The sequence below is a fragment of the Haematobia irritans genome, chromosome 1, assembly GCF_050003625.1.
Source record: "Haematobia irritans isolate KBUSLIRL chromosome 1, ASM5000362v1, whole genome shotgun sequence".
NCBI lineage: Eukaryota > Metazoa > Arthropoda > Insecta > Diptera > Muscidae > Haematobia > Haematobia irritans.
Window position 1 is genome coordinate 272,205,522 of NC_134397.1, and position 12,642 is coordinate 272,218,163.

The 12,642-nt window shown below is 36.1% G+C and overlaps 1 protein-coding gene across 4 annotated transcripts in view; it reads right to left on the reverse strand.

Moving 5' to 3' along the window:
* The window catches only part of Ptp99A (Protein tyrosine phosphatase 99A), an 873,279-nt gene that overhangs the window by 59,320 nt on the left and 801,317 nt on the right, over positions 1-12,642 (reverse strand). For all 4 annotated transcript variants that reach the window (XM_075294575.1, XM_075294572.1, XM_075294571.1 and 1 more), the window contains one exon: positions 4,397-4,513. In XM_075294575.1, the coding sequence (XP_075150690.1) occupies positions 4,397-4,513 (117 nt within the window). The remainder of the gene's footprint in view (positions 1-4,396; positions 4,514-12,642) is intronic.

Here is a 12,642-nt window from a genome sequence, read left to right on the forward strand (position 1 = left end):
TATATCCGCATTAGCCATAATGGAACTGTCCGATCGCATCTCATTTGCAGCAAAACTAAAATTGCCCCTATAAAAACGTTGTCAATACCAAGGTTGGAATTGTGTGGGGCTACTTTACTTGCTGACATGATCGATCATCTTGTCCCACAACTTCAAATAAAAGCATATTCTTTATATTGTTGGACTGATTCAACAATTGTTTTGTCCTGGCTAGCAAAACCCGCCTGTTTTTGGAATACATTTGTGGCCAATAGGGTGTCTAAAATCACACAGGTTGTTAGTCCACCGAATTGGTACCATGTCAGATCGGAAGCCAATCCAGCCGATCTGGCGAGCCGGGGAGTCCATCCATCAGATTTAGCACATGAAAATCTTTGGTGGCATGGACCGGAGTGGTTAAAAGATCATCCTTCCAAATGGCCTAGATCTGAAGATACTTTTCTGAATCCTGTTGAAATCGAAAAAAGCATATCAAGGTTAATTTTGCCTATTTTGAGAATTTTGACGATATTCTTGAGAGATTCTCGTCTTTTCCTCGGGCTTTGAGGGTCGTCGCATATATCTACAGATTTTTCTATTCTACTAACCCACGATTCCGGGCCAATTATCATAGGGCGTCCAAAGATATCACGACATATGAAATTGTAGCTGTCCAGAATATACTCATATCCATGAGTCAGAAAGCTTTTTATCCAAATGAGTATATGTTACTATCCGCTAAAAAGCCAGTAACATCCACTAGCTCTATTGTTAGTCTAAATCCGTTTATTGACCCAGAGGGAATTATGCGTATCTGTGGAAGATTGATTTCGTCACCTGCCTTAACTTACGATGAAAGGCATCCCATTATTCTATCGTATAGCTGTCAGTACTCTCGTTTGCTGGTGAAATTCATTCACGATATTTCTCTTCACGGTGGTAATCAATTGGTACAAAAGTTAGTCCGCACGAAGTATTGGATTCCCCGAGTGAAGAACATGATAAAGGCCACAATAAACAGGTGCAAGCCATGTGTTATTTACAAGCACAAATGTCAAAAGCAATTAATGTCAGCACTGCCTCCAGAAAGGTCCGAAATCTCTCGACCATTTTCTCATACCGGGTTGGATTTTGCTGGACCTTTCGACATTAAAACCTATGCTGGGAGAAATTGTCGCATAACAAAAGGGTACGTTTGCGTTTTCATTTGCTTTTCCACGAAAGCAATCCATCTCGAGGCCACATCTGATCTCTCCACCCCAACATTCTTGGCCGCTTTCAGCAGATTTGTCTCGAGACGAGGATGTCCATTGTATCTCCATTCTGATAATGGGACAACATTTGTAGGAGCCTCGAAAGTCCTTACAAAGGAGTTTATTCAAACCTCTCGGCAGGCAATTACTTCCAACTATGCCCATCAAAATATAACGTGGAAATTCATTCCCCCGGGGGCCCCTCATATGGGTGGACTCTGGGAAGCAGGGGTGAAAAGTTTTAAGATCCACTTTAGAAAAGTAGCCCAGAATTTCAAACACACATTCGAAGAGTTTCAAACCTTGCTGTCCAAAATCGAAGCATGTTTAAACTCAAGGCCACTTTCTCCCATGTCCCAAGATCCAACTGATCTGTCCGCCCTTACTCCAGGCCATTTTCTAATAGGCTCTCCAATCCTGGTTCCAATTGACCCCAACATTCTTGAAACTCCTATGTCAATTGTAAACAGATGGCAACGACTGAAAGCGATCCATCAGCATTTTTGTACTTGACGGAAGGACGAATATCTTAAGGAGTTACATAAGCGGTATAAATGGCAAACTCCTACAGATAATTTAAAAGAGAATACTCTGGTTGTTGTAAGAGAAGAAAATCTGCCCCCCAATTCATGGCGGTTAGGTAGAGTGACTAAAGTATATGCTGGTCGCGATAGCAGAATTCGTGTGGCAGATATTCTTACTGCCAAGGGCACCATTACTAGGCCTGTCACAAAATTAGTGACTCTCCCTTCTGGCACCTCATTTTCTTAATATCCTTTATGTTATCACAGCAATGACAATAGCTACTTTAAAACAAAACAACAAAAAAAACTGAAAAGCAGCTTTTATACGTATTTACAGCTAGTATGCGAACTAATAAGCCCACAAGAAGAAGCCATAATACAAGGTCCTCAAAAAACAAAGAGAGGGACCAGATGTACGCTTGCCGATTATGCCGACAAAAACATGCCCTTCGGAAATGCCGCCGATTCCTAAATATGAACATAATTGAGCGATCCAAAGTGGTGAAGAAATTCGGATATTGTAGAAATTGTTTAGCTCATAAACATTCGCAAGGTAGTTGTTTTACTAAGACTGGATGTAAATACTGCCACCTACATCACCACAGTTTACTACATACTAATGAACGGCTGCAAAATCAACGTTCCACTGCCTCTACCGCTAGTACATCAACTAGAAGACAGTCACATAACCGCTGCAACACCAACCAGTCTTCTGTCGACTCTCTTAAAAACGCATCTATTGGGATTAAGGCTAAAAAACGATCACTGTCTCCAACTTCCCAAAATCCTAGCACGTCACTTTCGTCAATCCTTAAACAAAATGTAGTGACGTTGCTTCCAACTGCCATAGCTCGAATTGAAACCCCGAAAGAGACCCGAAGGGTCCGCTGCTTATTAGATTCAGGATCCAAGCAAAGCTGTATATCCTCTAAGCTTATCGACAGATGGGGACTCACGACTTTGACGTTGGATGAGGAGACCATATGCCCATTGACTCTCCATTCACTACACGAATCTACAGTTAAGATGGAAATTATTTTACGGGTAAATAATCGCATTACCATAAATACACCTAGCAAGTCATTGCCAAAATCAATTGAGAATAACTTTCACAACCTATTGCTTGCTGACTCGAATTTCACTCAAAGTGGTCCCATTGACCTCATTCTTGGAGTAGATATATACTCACGAGTTATCCGTGAGGGAATTATAAGCCGATCTGGTCTGCCAACAGCCCAAGACACCATGTTTGGGTGGACAATTTTTGGCACCTGGAGTCAATAGTTACTCCAAACTCAATATAATATTTTACTTGTCCCATACAATTCAAACGTACTTAATGAATTATGATACATTTCGCACTCACTTGAATACTCACAGAACTTGAGGTGACTTAGCAATTTGTAAACTACCCTATCTATTTTTTTTAGAGTATACGATTATTAAAATTACTAAATGAATTAAATTATCTATAATTGTTTAAAGATAATATTATAGCTACTAAATGAATTATAACCTTATTTTTTATGAAACCAACCCTATGCTATATATTGATTAAATTTTGTTTTGAATTATTGTTAATTTAGATTTTTTTTAACAAGAGAAAACGTATATTCCGTCTATGACATTCGACTTATGTTTCTATTGCCGCCTCAGCGCAAGGGGGGCGGAATGTTTATGCCATTTTTATAAATATATTCCAGCAATGGAAACCCTATTTTAATCCGACCTTGAGCCATCAAAATCCCCACTAAATTCTTATTTAGGCCAACACTTGTCAAACATCAATCTTTTCGTCAAGTACAAAATGTCATAGATGAATTTCCGTTTTCTCCAAAAAAAAAACCTCTGTTTTTTCTTTCTCTACCAACTTTCAGACTGGTAAGATCGTTATCCAATGAAATAAATCCTAATTTATATTAGTCCAAATTAACCTTACTGGTTTTTCATTTTTTATCCCTCTTTTCTTTTCGGCTCCATTGGGAATACTCTCTATTGAGATTACTTTGGAATAGCAAAATCATATGATTTTGTTTTTTGGCTTACGAGTTCTTTTGTTCATCCTAGATTAACTACCCCTCACCTCAACAGACCCCATAAAGTATATATATTATGGGTTGTTATTGATGTAGGTCGGATGGTATGGCAAATGGGCCATATCGGTTCAGGAATCGAAGCAGGAATCGAACCCACGACCTTGTGTATGCAAGGCGGGCATGGCAACCATTGCACGGTGGCTCCCACTTCTGCCACTGTAACTGTACTAAATTTAGTACAGTTGTACCAACGTTCGTACTCCTTAATTACGTTTACGCACTACAGCCTTTATCACTTATTCGAAAAGGTATAGAAATCTCTCTTAACTAAAAATACCCACAACATTGGCAGTGGTTAAACCAATCAAATGTACAATGTCGGATGGCATTTTAGATGTTATGCAAAATCATCCCCTTTTTTGGGATAAATACAAATTTTAATTTCAATAAATTTTTTCAAATTCCAAACATTTAAAGAGGTGTAGAAAATTAGAATATATTTGTTCAAAATTTATCATTGCCCAATGGTTGATATTAGCAAAAAAGGGCATTATGTTAGTTTCTTTTTTCAAAAAGTCCTTCCTTTTGGTATTTAATAACTTACCTTTCTGCCTTCTGAAAATTTACCCAATATAATTTTATTGGGAATGATGACACTGTAAGTGGCTGCTGCAACTTTAACTTCATGTAACTGGTATGTTGTGAGATTTTGAATGATCATCTGCAATGGAAAAGATAGATAAAATATTGAAAAATAATACAATACCGACAAAAATCTAAATAAATATTAAATACCGGAAAATAAAAACGAATATTATTGTGAAAACATTTATTTGCCAATGTGGCAATTTTACTTTTAATATCGCAACAACAACAACAACAACAACAGCAATATTTGGTTTAACATATTTCATTTGAATATTGTGATAACGATTGATTGAACTAACGGACAAACGTATGGCGATGATGATGATGTCGTTGTCGTTAACTGCTGATGTTGTTATTTTGCTATATGATTTAGTTGAAGCGGAAAGGATACACATTTTATTTTGTCAGGCTTTTAAATGTTTTCACAGTGGAAGGATATGTTTTTCAGCGCATGGGATAACGTTGTAGTTGTAAATGTCAACAATACATCAGATATTTATTATTACACACACACTCACATGCATTTATACATGTATTTGTATGTTTATTATATGAAATTGAAATATATTGATAACTGGCATTTTTAGCCATAGACATTAGAGTGGATAAAGAAGTTAGAGATATAAGCTCCGTTCGAGTACACGATTCATTTTGATAATTATCACAAATTTTTATTGTAAGTCGTTCGTTTACTGCAACACAGAAAAAAAAATATCACCAAAATATTTTCAATTAAATAGTTGATTGAAGTTGAAAATTTGTTCAATTAATAAATTAATTGATACAATTAAATTTTTAATCTAGATAGAAACCTTAAGTTAATTAAGTCAATGATTGAAATTTTTTAAATTTTTAATTAACAAATTAATTGATACAATTGAATTTTTAATCAAACTCGGAAGATTAAGTCAGTTAAAAAAGTGATGGATTTTTTTTTAACTTTTAAATAAAAATGTATTTCGAATAATACATTTTTTAATCAAACTAAAAACACACAGTCAGATAAGAAAGTAATTGAAAATAGTTACGTTTTTAATTCAAGAAAATAATTTATATTTTTTTTATATCCAATTAAAACTGTGATTGATACTATCATTTTCGTGATTTCAATTAAAAAATTAATTGGATTAATTAATATCGTGAATGAACCAGAATTTCTTTGTGTGAAAATGCCAGCAAAAGTGAGCCAGAGAGAGAGAGAGAGAGAAAACTTAACATTTGAGGATTAGAAAAGTTGTAAGTTTTTGCGCTACTTTTTGTGTTTTGAGACTCACTATCAGCGTTGTTTTTGTTTTTGTTCATAAAACTGTAACAGTATCGAAAGCTACAAGTGTTTTCTTCAAGTTGAATGAAAAATCAGCTAATTTGGTTGTCAATTAGCAAAAAAAATTTTCATTAATACGCACGTACCTCAAGAAAAAAATATTTGCGAATTTAAAAAGAGATTTTTATATAGGGTGATTTGTTAAGAGCTTGATAACTTTTTTTAAAAAAAAAACGCATAAAATTTGCAAAATCTCATCGGTTCTTTATTTGAAACGTTAGATTGGTCCATGACATTTACTTTTTGAAGATAATTTCATTTAAATGTTGACCGCGGCTGCGTCTTAGGTGGTCCATTCGGAAAGTCCAATTTTGGGCAACTTTTTCGAGCATTTCGGACGGAATAGCCCGAATTTCTTCGGAAATGTTGTCTTCCAAAGCTGGAATAGTTGCTGGCTTATTTCTGTAGACTTTAGACTTGACGTAGCCCCACAAAAAATAGTCTAAAGGCGTCAAATCGCATGATCTTGGTGGCCAACTTACCGGTCCATTTCTTGAGATGAATTGTTCTCCGAAGTTTTCCCTCAAAATGGCCATAGAATCGCGAGCTGTGTGGCATGTAGCGCCATCTTGTTGAAACCACATGTCAACCAAGTTCAGTTCTTCCATTTTTGGCAACAAAAAGTTTGTTAGCATCGAACGATAGCGATCGCCATTCACCGTAACGTTGCGTCCAACAGCATCTTTGAAAAAATACGGTCCAATGATTCCACCAGCGTACAAACCACACCAAACAGTGCATTTTTCGGGATGCATGGGCAGTTCTTGAACGGCTTCTGGTTGCTCTTCACTCCAAATGCGGCAATTTTGCTTATTTACGTAGCCATTCAACCAGAAATGAGCCTCATCGCTGAACAAAATTTGTCGATAAAAAAGCGGATTTTCTGCCAACTTTTCTAGGGCCCATTCACTGAAAATTCGACGTTGTGGCTCGTTAGTAAGTCTATTCATGATGAAATGTCAAAGCATACTGAGCATCTTTCTCTTTGACACCATGTCTGAAATCCCACGTGATCTGTCAAATACTAATGCATGAAAATCCTAACCTCAAAAGAATCACCCATTACATGTGACTTTTTTTCAAAAATTACAACTAAAATGTTGAAAGTGTTTGTTAAATCTATTGTAGTACATGTCAAATAAAATATTTCTGGAAGTCAAATCTTAGAATTGCAAAAAAACAACAGATGAGAAATTTTTAAAATTGAAAAGTTGCCTGTGGGCAACTTTGGGCAAGTGTGGTAGTAAAATTACATATTTTTGGACATAAGGCCTGGAGAAAAAAGGTTTGAAAAACAATGATTTTGAAAAAATTTTGAACTTCAATTGGGATGTCCCAGTGACGAGAAATGCGGCGATGATGTGGAAAACATATCTGCAGTGCAGTGGGGAATTTGGAAGAAATCGTAAAAAGGGAGGAAGCCACTTCTTGGCAACATACTAGTGGATTAGCACGAATATTGACGCTTTATAATACTTTGGTTTTTTACACCGCCAGTTAAATTGACATGGGTTAAAAACAAAAAAAAAACAAAACATTTTCGTGAGTCACGCGTGATTCACGCGAAGCCGTGAATGAAATTTAAACGAAATCTCGTGAATAGGCGTGAACGGGATTAAAGAAAAATGTGTTGCGCGTGAGTAAAAATCAAATTGTGTTCGTGATTGTGAGTGAGTAAACTTTCTCCGAAATCACGCTCCCGATAAAAATTTACTTTCACGATCCAACCCACCCTCACGATCCAACTCACGCTCAAGATAAAATTCACGTTAACGATAAAATTCATGTTCACGATAAAATTCACACTCACGGTAAAACAGACACAAAAAGTCACAATCACGAACAAATTCACGTTCACGATTAAATTCAAGCTCACCGATTTTAATCACCCTTACTTATTTAATCACGCTTAAGATTTCAATAGCGTGAGTCACGAGAAATTTCGTTAATTACCAGAATTTTATTGAGCCACGAAAATTGTCGTGTTCCGAAAATATTCGTGACTCACGAGAATTACGAAAATTGTCGTGAATCGTGCCAAAGCGTGAGACATAAACGTTGTTCATGTGTGATCGTGCGTGAATTCCTACCCACATGGCGTGCGTGAGTACAAATATTTCTTCGTGAATGTGTTTGAGCGTGATTGAAATTCCACTCACGCGCGCATCTAAGTATATATTTAACAAAAAACTTAACAAAAATCCAATAAAACGTAATACGTCTATCAATACAAAACAAACTATTTTGTAGTCACATTTACCCAAAGTTGCCCACAGGCAACATTCTCTACCGCCTAAACGAATGGGCGTGGCGTCCCGAAATTTTGGCTAGACGCTTCTTAAATGACTTCAACATGATTAAAAGTAAAAAAAAAATTAGCGATACCTATAAAAATTCGGGGTCGAAAGGGTTAAAAGTGGATCTCTTACGACAATGTGAAGTGAAGACGTTTGAAGTGTTTGAAACGAGTTGAGCTGGCAGAAACGGAAACAAAATTGACAGCCAAAAATAATTTGGTGTATATCTGCTGCTATTGGAAGGGAATTATCTACTACACCGGAAAAATTCCATGCTTAAGCAACACTAAATTTAAATTATTCTTATTGCAAGAAAATTATTTCTTTGTAGTTAAATTTTATTATTTTTTCGAAATTTTCCACAGCTCAATGCAATTTTCCTTTTGTTTAGTATGTCTCAAATATTTTATGAACTCAACGTGGGTATAAGTTTCAATGACCGTATACATAAGAATAAGAATGAACTACAGTATGGTTAAAATGGTCATGATTTGGCGCCAATGAATTTCTTCTTTACTTTTAATAAAAATTTTCTTCTATGAGAGGGTGTAACTATGTTACGTGAACTGCAGTTAAAAAGTACAACAGGACATTTTCCTGGTTTTAACAACGCTTTATGGAAATCTGAAAATTCGGAGTACAATTTAGTTAAAATTTCGCACGAGATTGTTCATTCTTCCTATGAAACAGTTTACTTTTTTCTCAGTTATATTCTAAAAATATTCTTAATATTTCACCAACCCACCCTTTTATTCAGCTAAAAGCTTTACATAGAAATAATACCATAACAAAAAAGGAATATTAAAATTTTCTAACGAAATTTTGTTTCCAAAGTTATTTTCGAACTCATGTTTGTTTTTATAACAATTTTCCAATCAATTCTAAAGCGGAAGTCGTCGATGTTTCTTTTTCTGAGAGTATGGATGTAGCAGATTTATGGAATATTTGATAAATATTTAACAAACAACAATCATCGTGTAATAATGCAATGGGAACATATAGATAGATTTTAAAACGTTGGCGGAGTTTATGATTATCTCTTAGTACACAGAAAATAATATATCACCAAAATATTTCCAATTTAAAAATTGATTGAACTTAAAAACGTAAGCAATTAAAAGTTAGTCCATCCATACGTGTTAATTTTGGACACAAAAGGTATATATAAGTCTACAAATAATTACGAACCCATATGGACTTTTGCGCGGTAATTAGAGAGCCAGAATTGCAATATGGGGGTCACCGTGGTGCAATGGTTAGCATGCCCACCATGCATACACAAGGTCGTGGGTTCGATTCCTGCTTCGACCGAACACCAAAAAGTTTTTCAGCGGTGGATTATCCCACCTCAGTATGCTGGTGACATTTCTGAGGGTTACAAAGTTTCTCTAAGTGGTTTCACTGCAATGTGGAACGCCGTTCGGACTCGGCTATAAAAAGGAGGTCCCTTGTCATTGAGCTTAACATAGAATCGGGCAGCACTCAGTATAAGAGAGAAGATCACCAATGTGGTATCATAATGGACTGAATAGTCTAAGTGAGCTTGATACATCGGGTTGCCACCTCACCTAACCTAACATGGGGGTCTCTTTATAAGGGGGCTATATACAATTATGAACCGATATGGACCAATTTTTGTGTGATTGGGCATCGATTTGTCTGATGGCTATATATGGGATGAAAGTTGCTGCTCCAAGAGGCTCCAAAACCAGATCAGGGGTCGGTTTATATGAGGCCTATATATGATCGGATGAAATTTGCTTCTCTTAGAGGCTCCGCAAGCCAAATCTGGGGATCGGTTTATATGGGGGCAATATATAATTATGGTCCGATATGGACCAATTTTTGCAAGTTTTTAGAGACCACATACTAACACCACCTACCAAATTTCAGCCGCATCGGATGAAATTTGCTTCTCTTAGAGGCTCCGCAAGTCAAATCTGGGGATCAGTTTATATATGAGGGTTATATATAATACTTGTTCCTCCAAGAGGCTCCGGAGGTCAAATCTGGGGATCGGTTTATATGGGGGCTATATAGAATTATGCACCGATATGGACCAATTTTTGCATGGTTATTAGAGACCATATACTAACACCATGTACTAAATTTTAGCCAGATCGGTTGAAATATGCTTCTCTTAGAGGCTCAGCAAGCCAAATCTGGAGGTCCGTTTATATTGGGGCTATACGTAAAAGTGGACCGATATGGCCTTTGCAATACCATCTGACCTACATCAATAACAACTACTTGTACCAAGTTTCAAATCGATAGCATGTTTCGTTCTGAAGTTAGCGTGATTTCAACAGATGGACGGACATGCTTAGATCGACTGAGAATTTCACTACGACCCAGAATATATATAACATACTTTATGGGGTCTTAGAACAATATTTCGATGTGTTACAAACGGAATGACAAAGTTAATATACCCCCCATCCTATGGTGGAGGATATAAAAATATTTCCAATTAAAAAATATAATTGAAACTTGTTATTCTCAAATAATTAGTTTCTATATACATACGAAGAAAAATCCTACTATAATTAACAGGTTGGCTGATAAGTCCCCGGTCTGACACATAGATGGCGTCGCTAGTATTAAATGCATATTATTTTTATATAGTACCAACCTTCAAATGATTCGTGTCTTTTGTGAAGCAACTTTTGTTATTGTGAAAAAAATGGAAAATAGGAATTTCGTGTTTTGATAAAATACTGTTTTCTGAAGGGAAAAAATACGGTGGAAGCAAAAACTTGGCTTGATAATGAGTTTCCGGACTCTGCCCCAGGGAAATCAACAATAATTGATTGGTATGCAAAATTCAAGCGTGGTGAAATGAGCACGGAGGACTGTGAACGCAGTGGACGCCCGAAAGAGGGGGTTACCGACGAAAACATAAAAAAAATCCACAAAATGATTCACAAAATGAATGATGAAGTGGATCGAGATAACAGAGGCCTTAAAAATATCAAAGGAACCTGTTGGTCATATCATTCATCAATATTTGGATATGGGGAAGCTCTGTGCAAAAAGGGTGCCGTGCGAGCTCACGTTTGACCAAAAACAACAACGTTTTGATGATTCTGAGCGGTGTTTGCAGCTGTTAACTCGTAATACACCCGAGTTTTTCCGTCGATATGTGACAATGGATGAAACATGGCTCCATCACTACATTCTTGAGTCCAATCGACAGTCGGCTGAATGGACGGGTGAACCGTCTCCGAAGCGTGTAAAGACACAAAAGTCCGCTGGCAAAGTAATGGCCTCTGTTTTTTGGGATGCGCATGGAATAATTTTTATCGATTATCTTGAGAAGCGAAAAACCATCAACAGTGACTATTATATGGCGTTATTGGAGCGTTTGAAGGTCGAAATCGCGGCAAAACGGCCCCATATGGAGAAGAAAAAAGTGTTGTTCCACCAAGACAACGCACCGTGCCACAAGTCATTGAGAACGATGGCAAAAATTCATGAATTGGACTTCGAATTGCTTCCCCACCCACCGTATTCTCCAAATCTGGCCCCCAGCGACTTTTTCTTGTTCTCAGACCTCAAAGGGATGCTCGCAGGGAAAAATTTGGCTGCAATGAAGAGGTGATCGCCGAAACTGAGGCCTATTTTGAGGCAAAACCGAAGGAGTACTAACAAAATGGTATCAAAAAATTGGAAGGTCGTTATAATCGTTGTATCGCTCTTGAAGGGAACTATGTTGAATAATAAAAACGAATTTTGACAAAAAAATGTGTTTTTCTTTGTTAGACCGGGGACTTATCAGCCAACCTGTTATAATCGGAAAACCATATAAACTATTACAAAATTTTAAGACTTTTTGATATAATGGTGAAATAATAATAATTAAAACAAAAAAATAAATAATAAATTGCCTCAAATAAAAAAATTATTGATGCTTGTGACTACAAATTAACTGGAAGTTCCGAATTAGTTACACGTACGAAAAAGACTGTTTTTCATATGTTTGGGTGTAAAAATTGTATGTTTGGAACTAAAATTTTTTAACACAATGTTTTTAAGTGTAAGCATATAATGTTCATAAACCAACATAACATGTTTGGGACATATATGTTAATATGTTAGAACATATTGTGTTTGGGACATAAAATGTTTGCAAATATAATATGCTTGGATGCAAACATATATTAATTTAGAAATAGCCTATAAACATATATGTGTTTAAAAAGAGAGAAATAAAGTGTATGCTGAAAGTAAAATAATGAAAGTAACCAATTGGCGCCTTAAAGATAAATCCACACAAAGAAAATTTCATTGATTTTTTTTTTCTACCAGTGTATGTCCTAAGGTGAAATATAATATGTTTGAACAATACAAACAATATTTTGTTTGGACCAATCGTGAAAATATATATGCTTGAAGCAAAATGTGTTTGGGGTATATGTTACAGAAGCGATTGTTTTGAGGTTGTGAACTTACAGAAAGGAACGGTAACTTTAAATATATCATAAAATGTACATTAAAAAAATTATAGTCGAGAGGCCAAAGATTTCATTATATTAAAATACGAATCCGAATTTTGCATAGAAGACTCATTTCTCTGATATA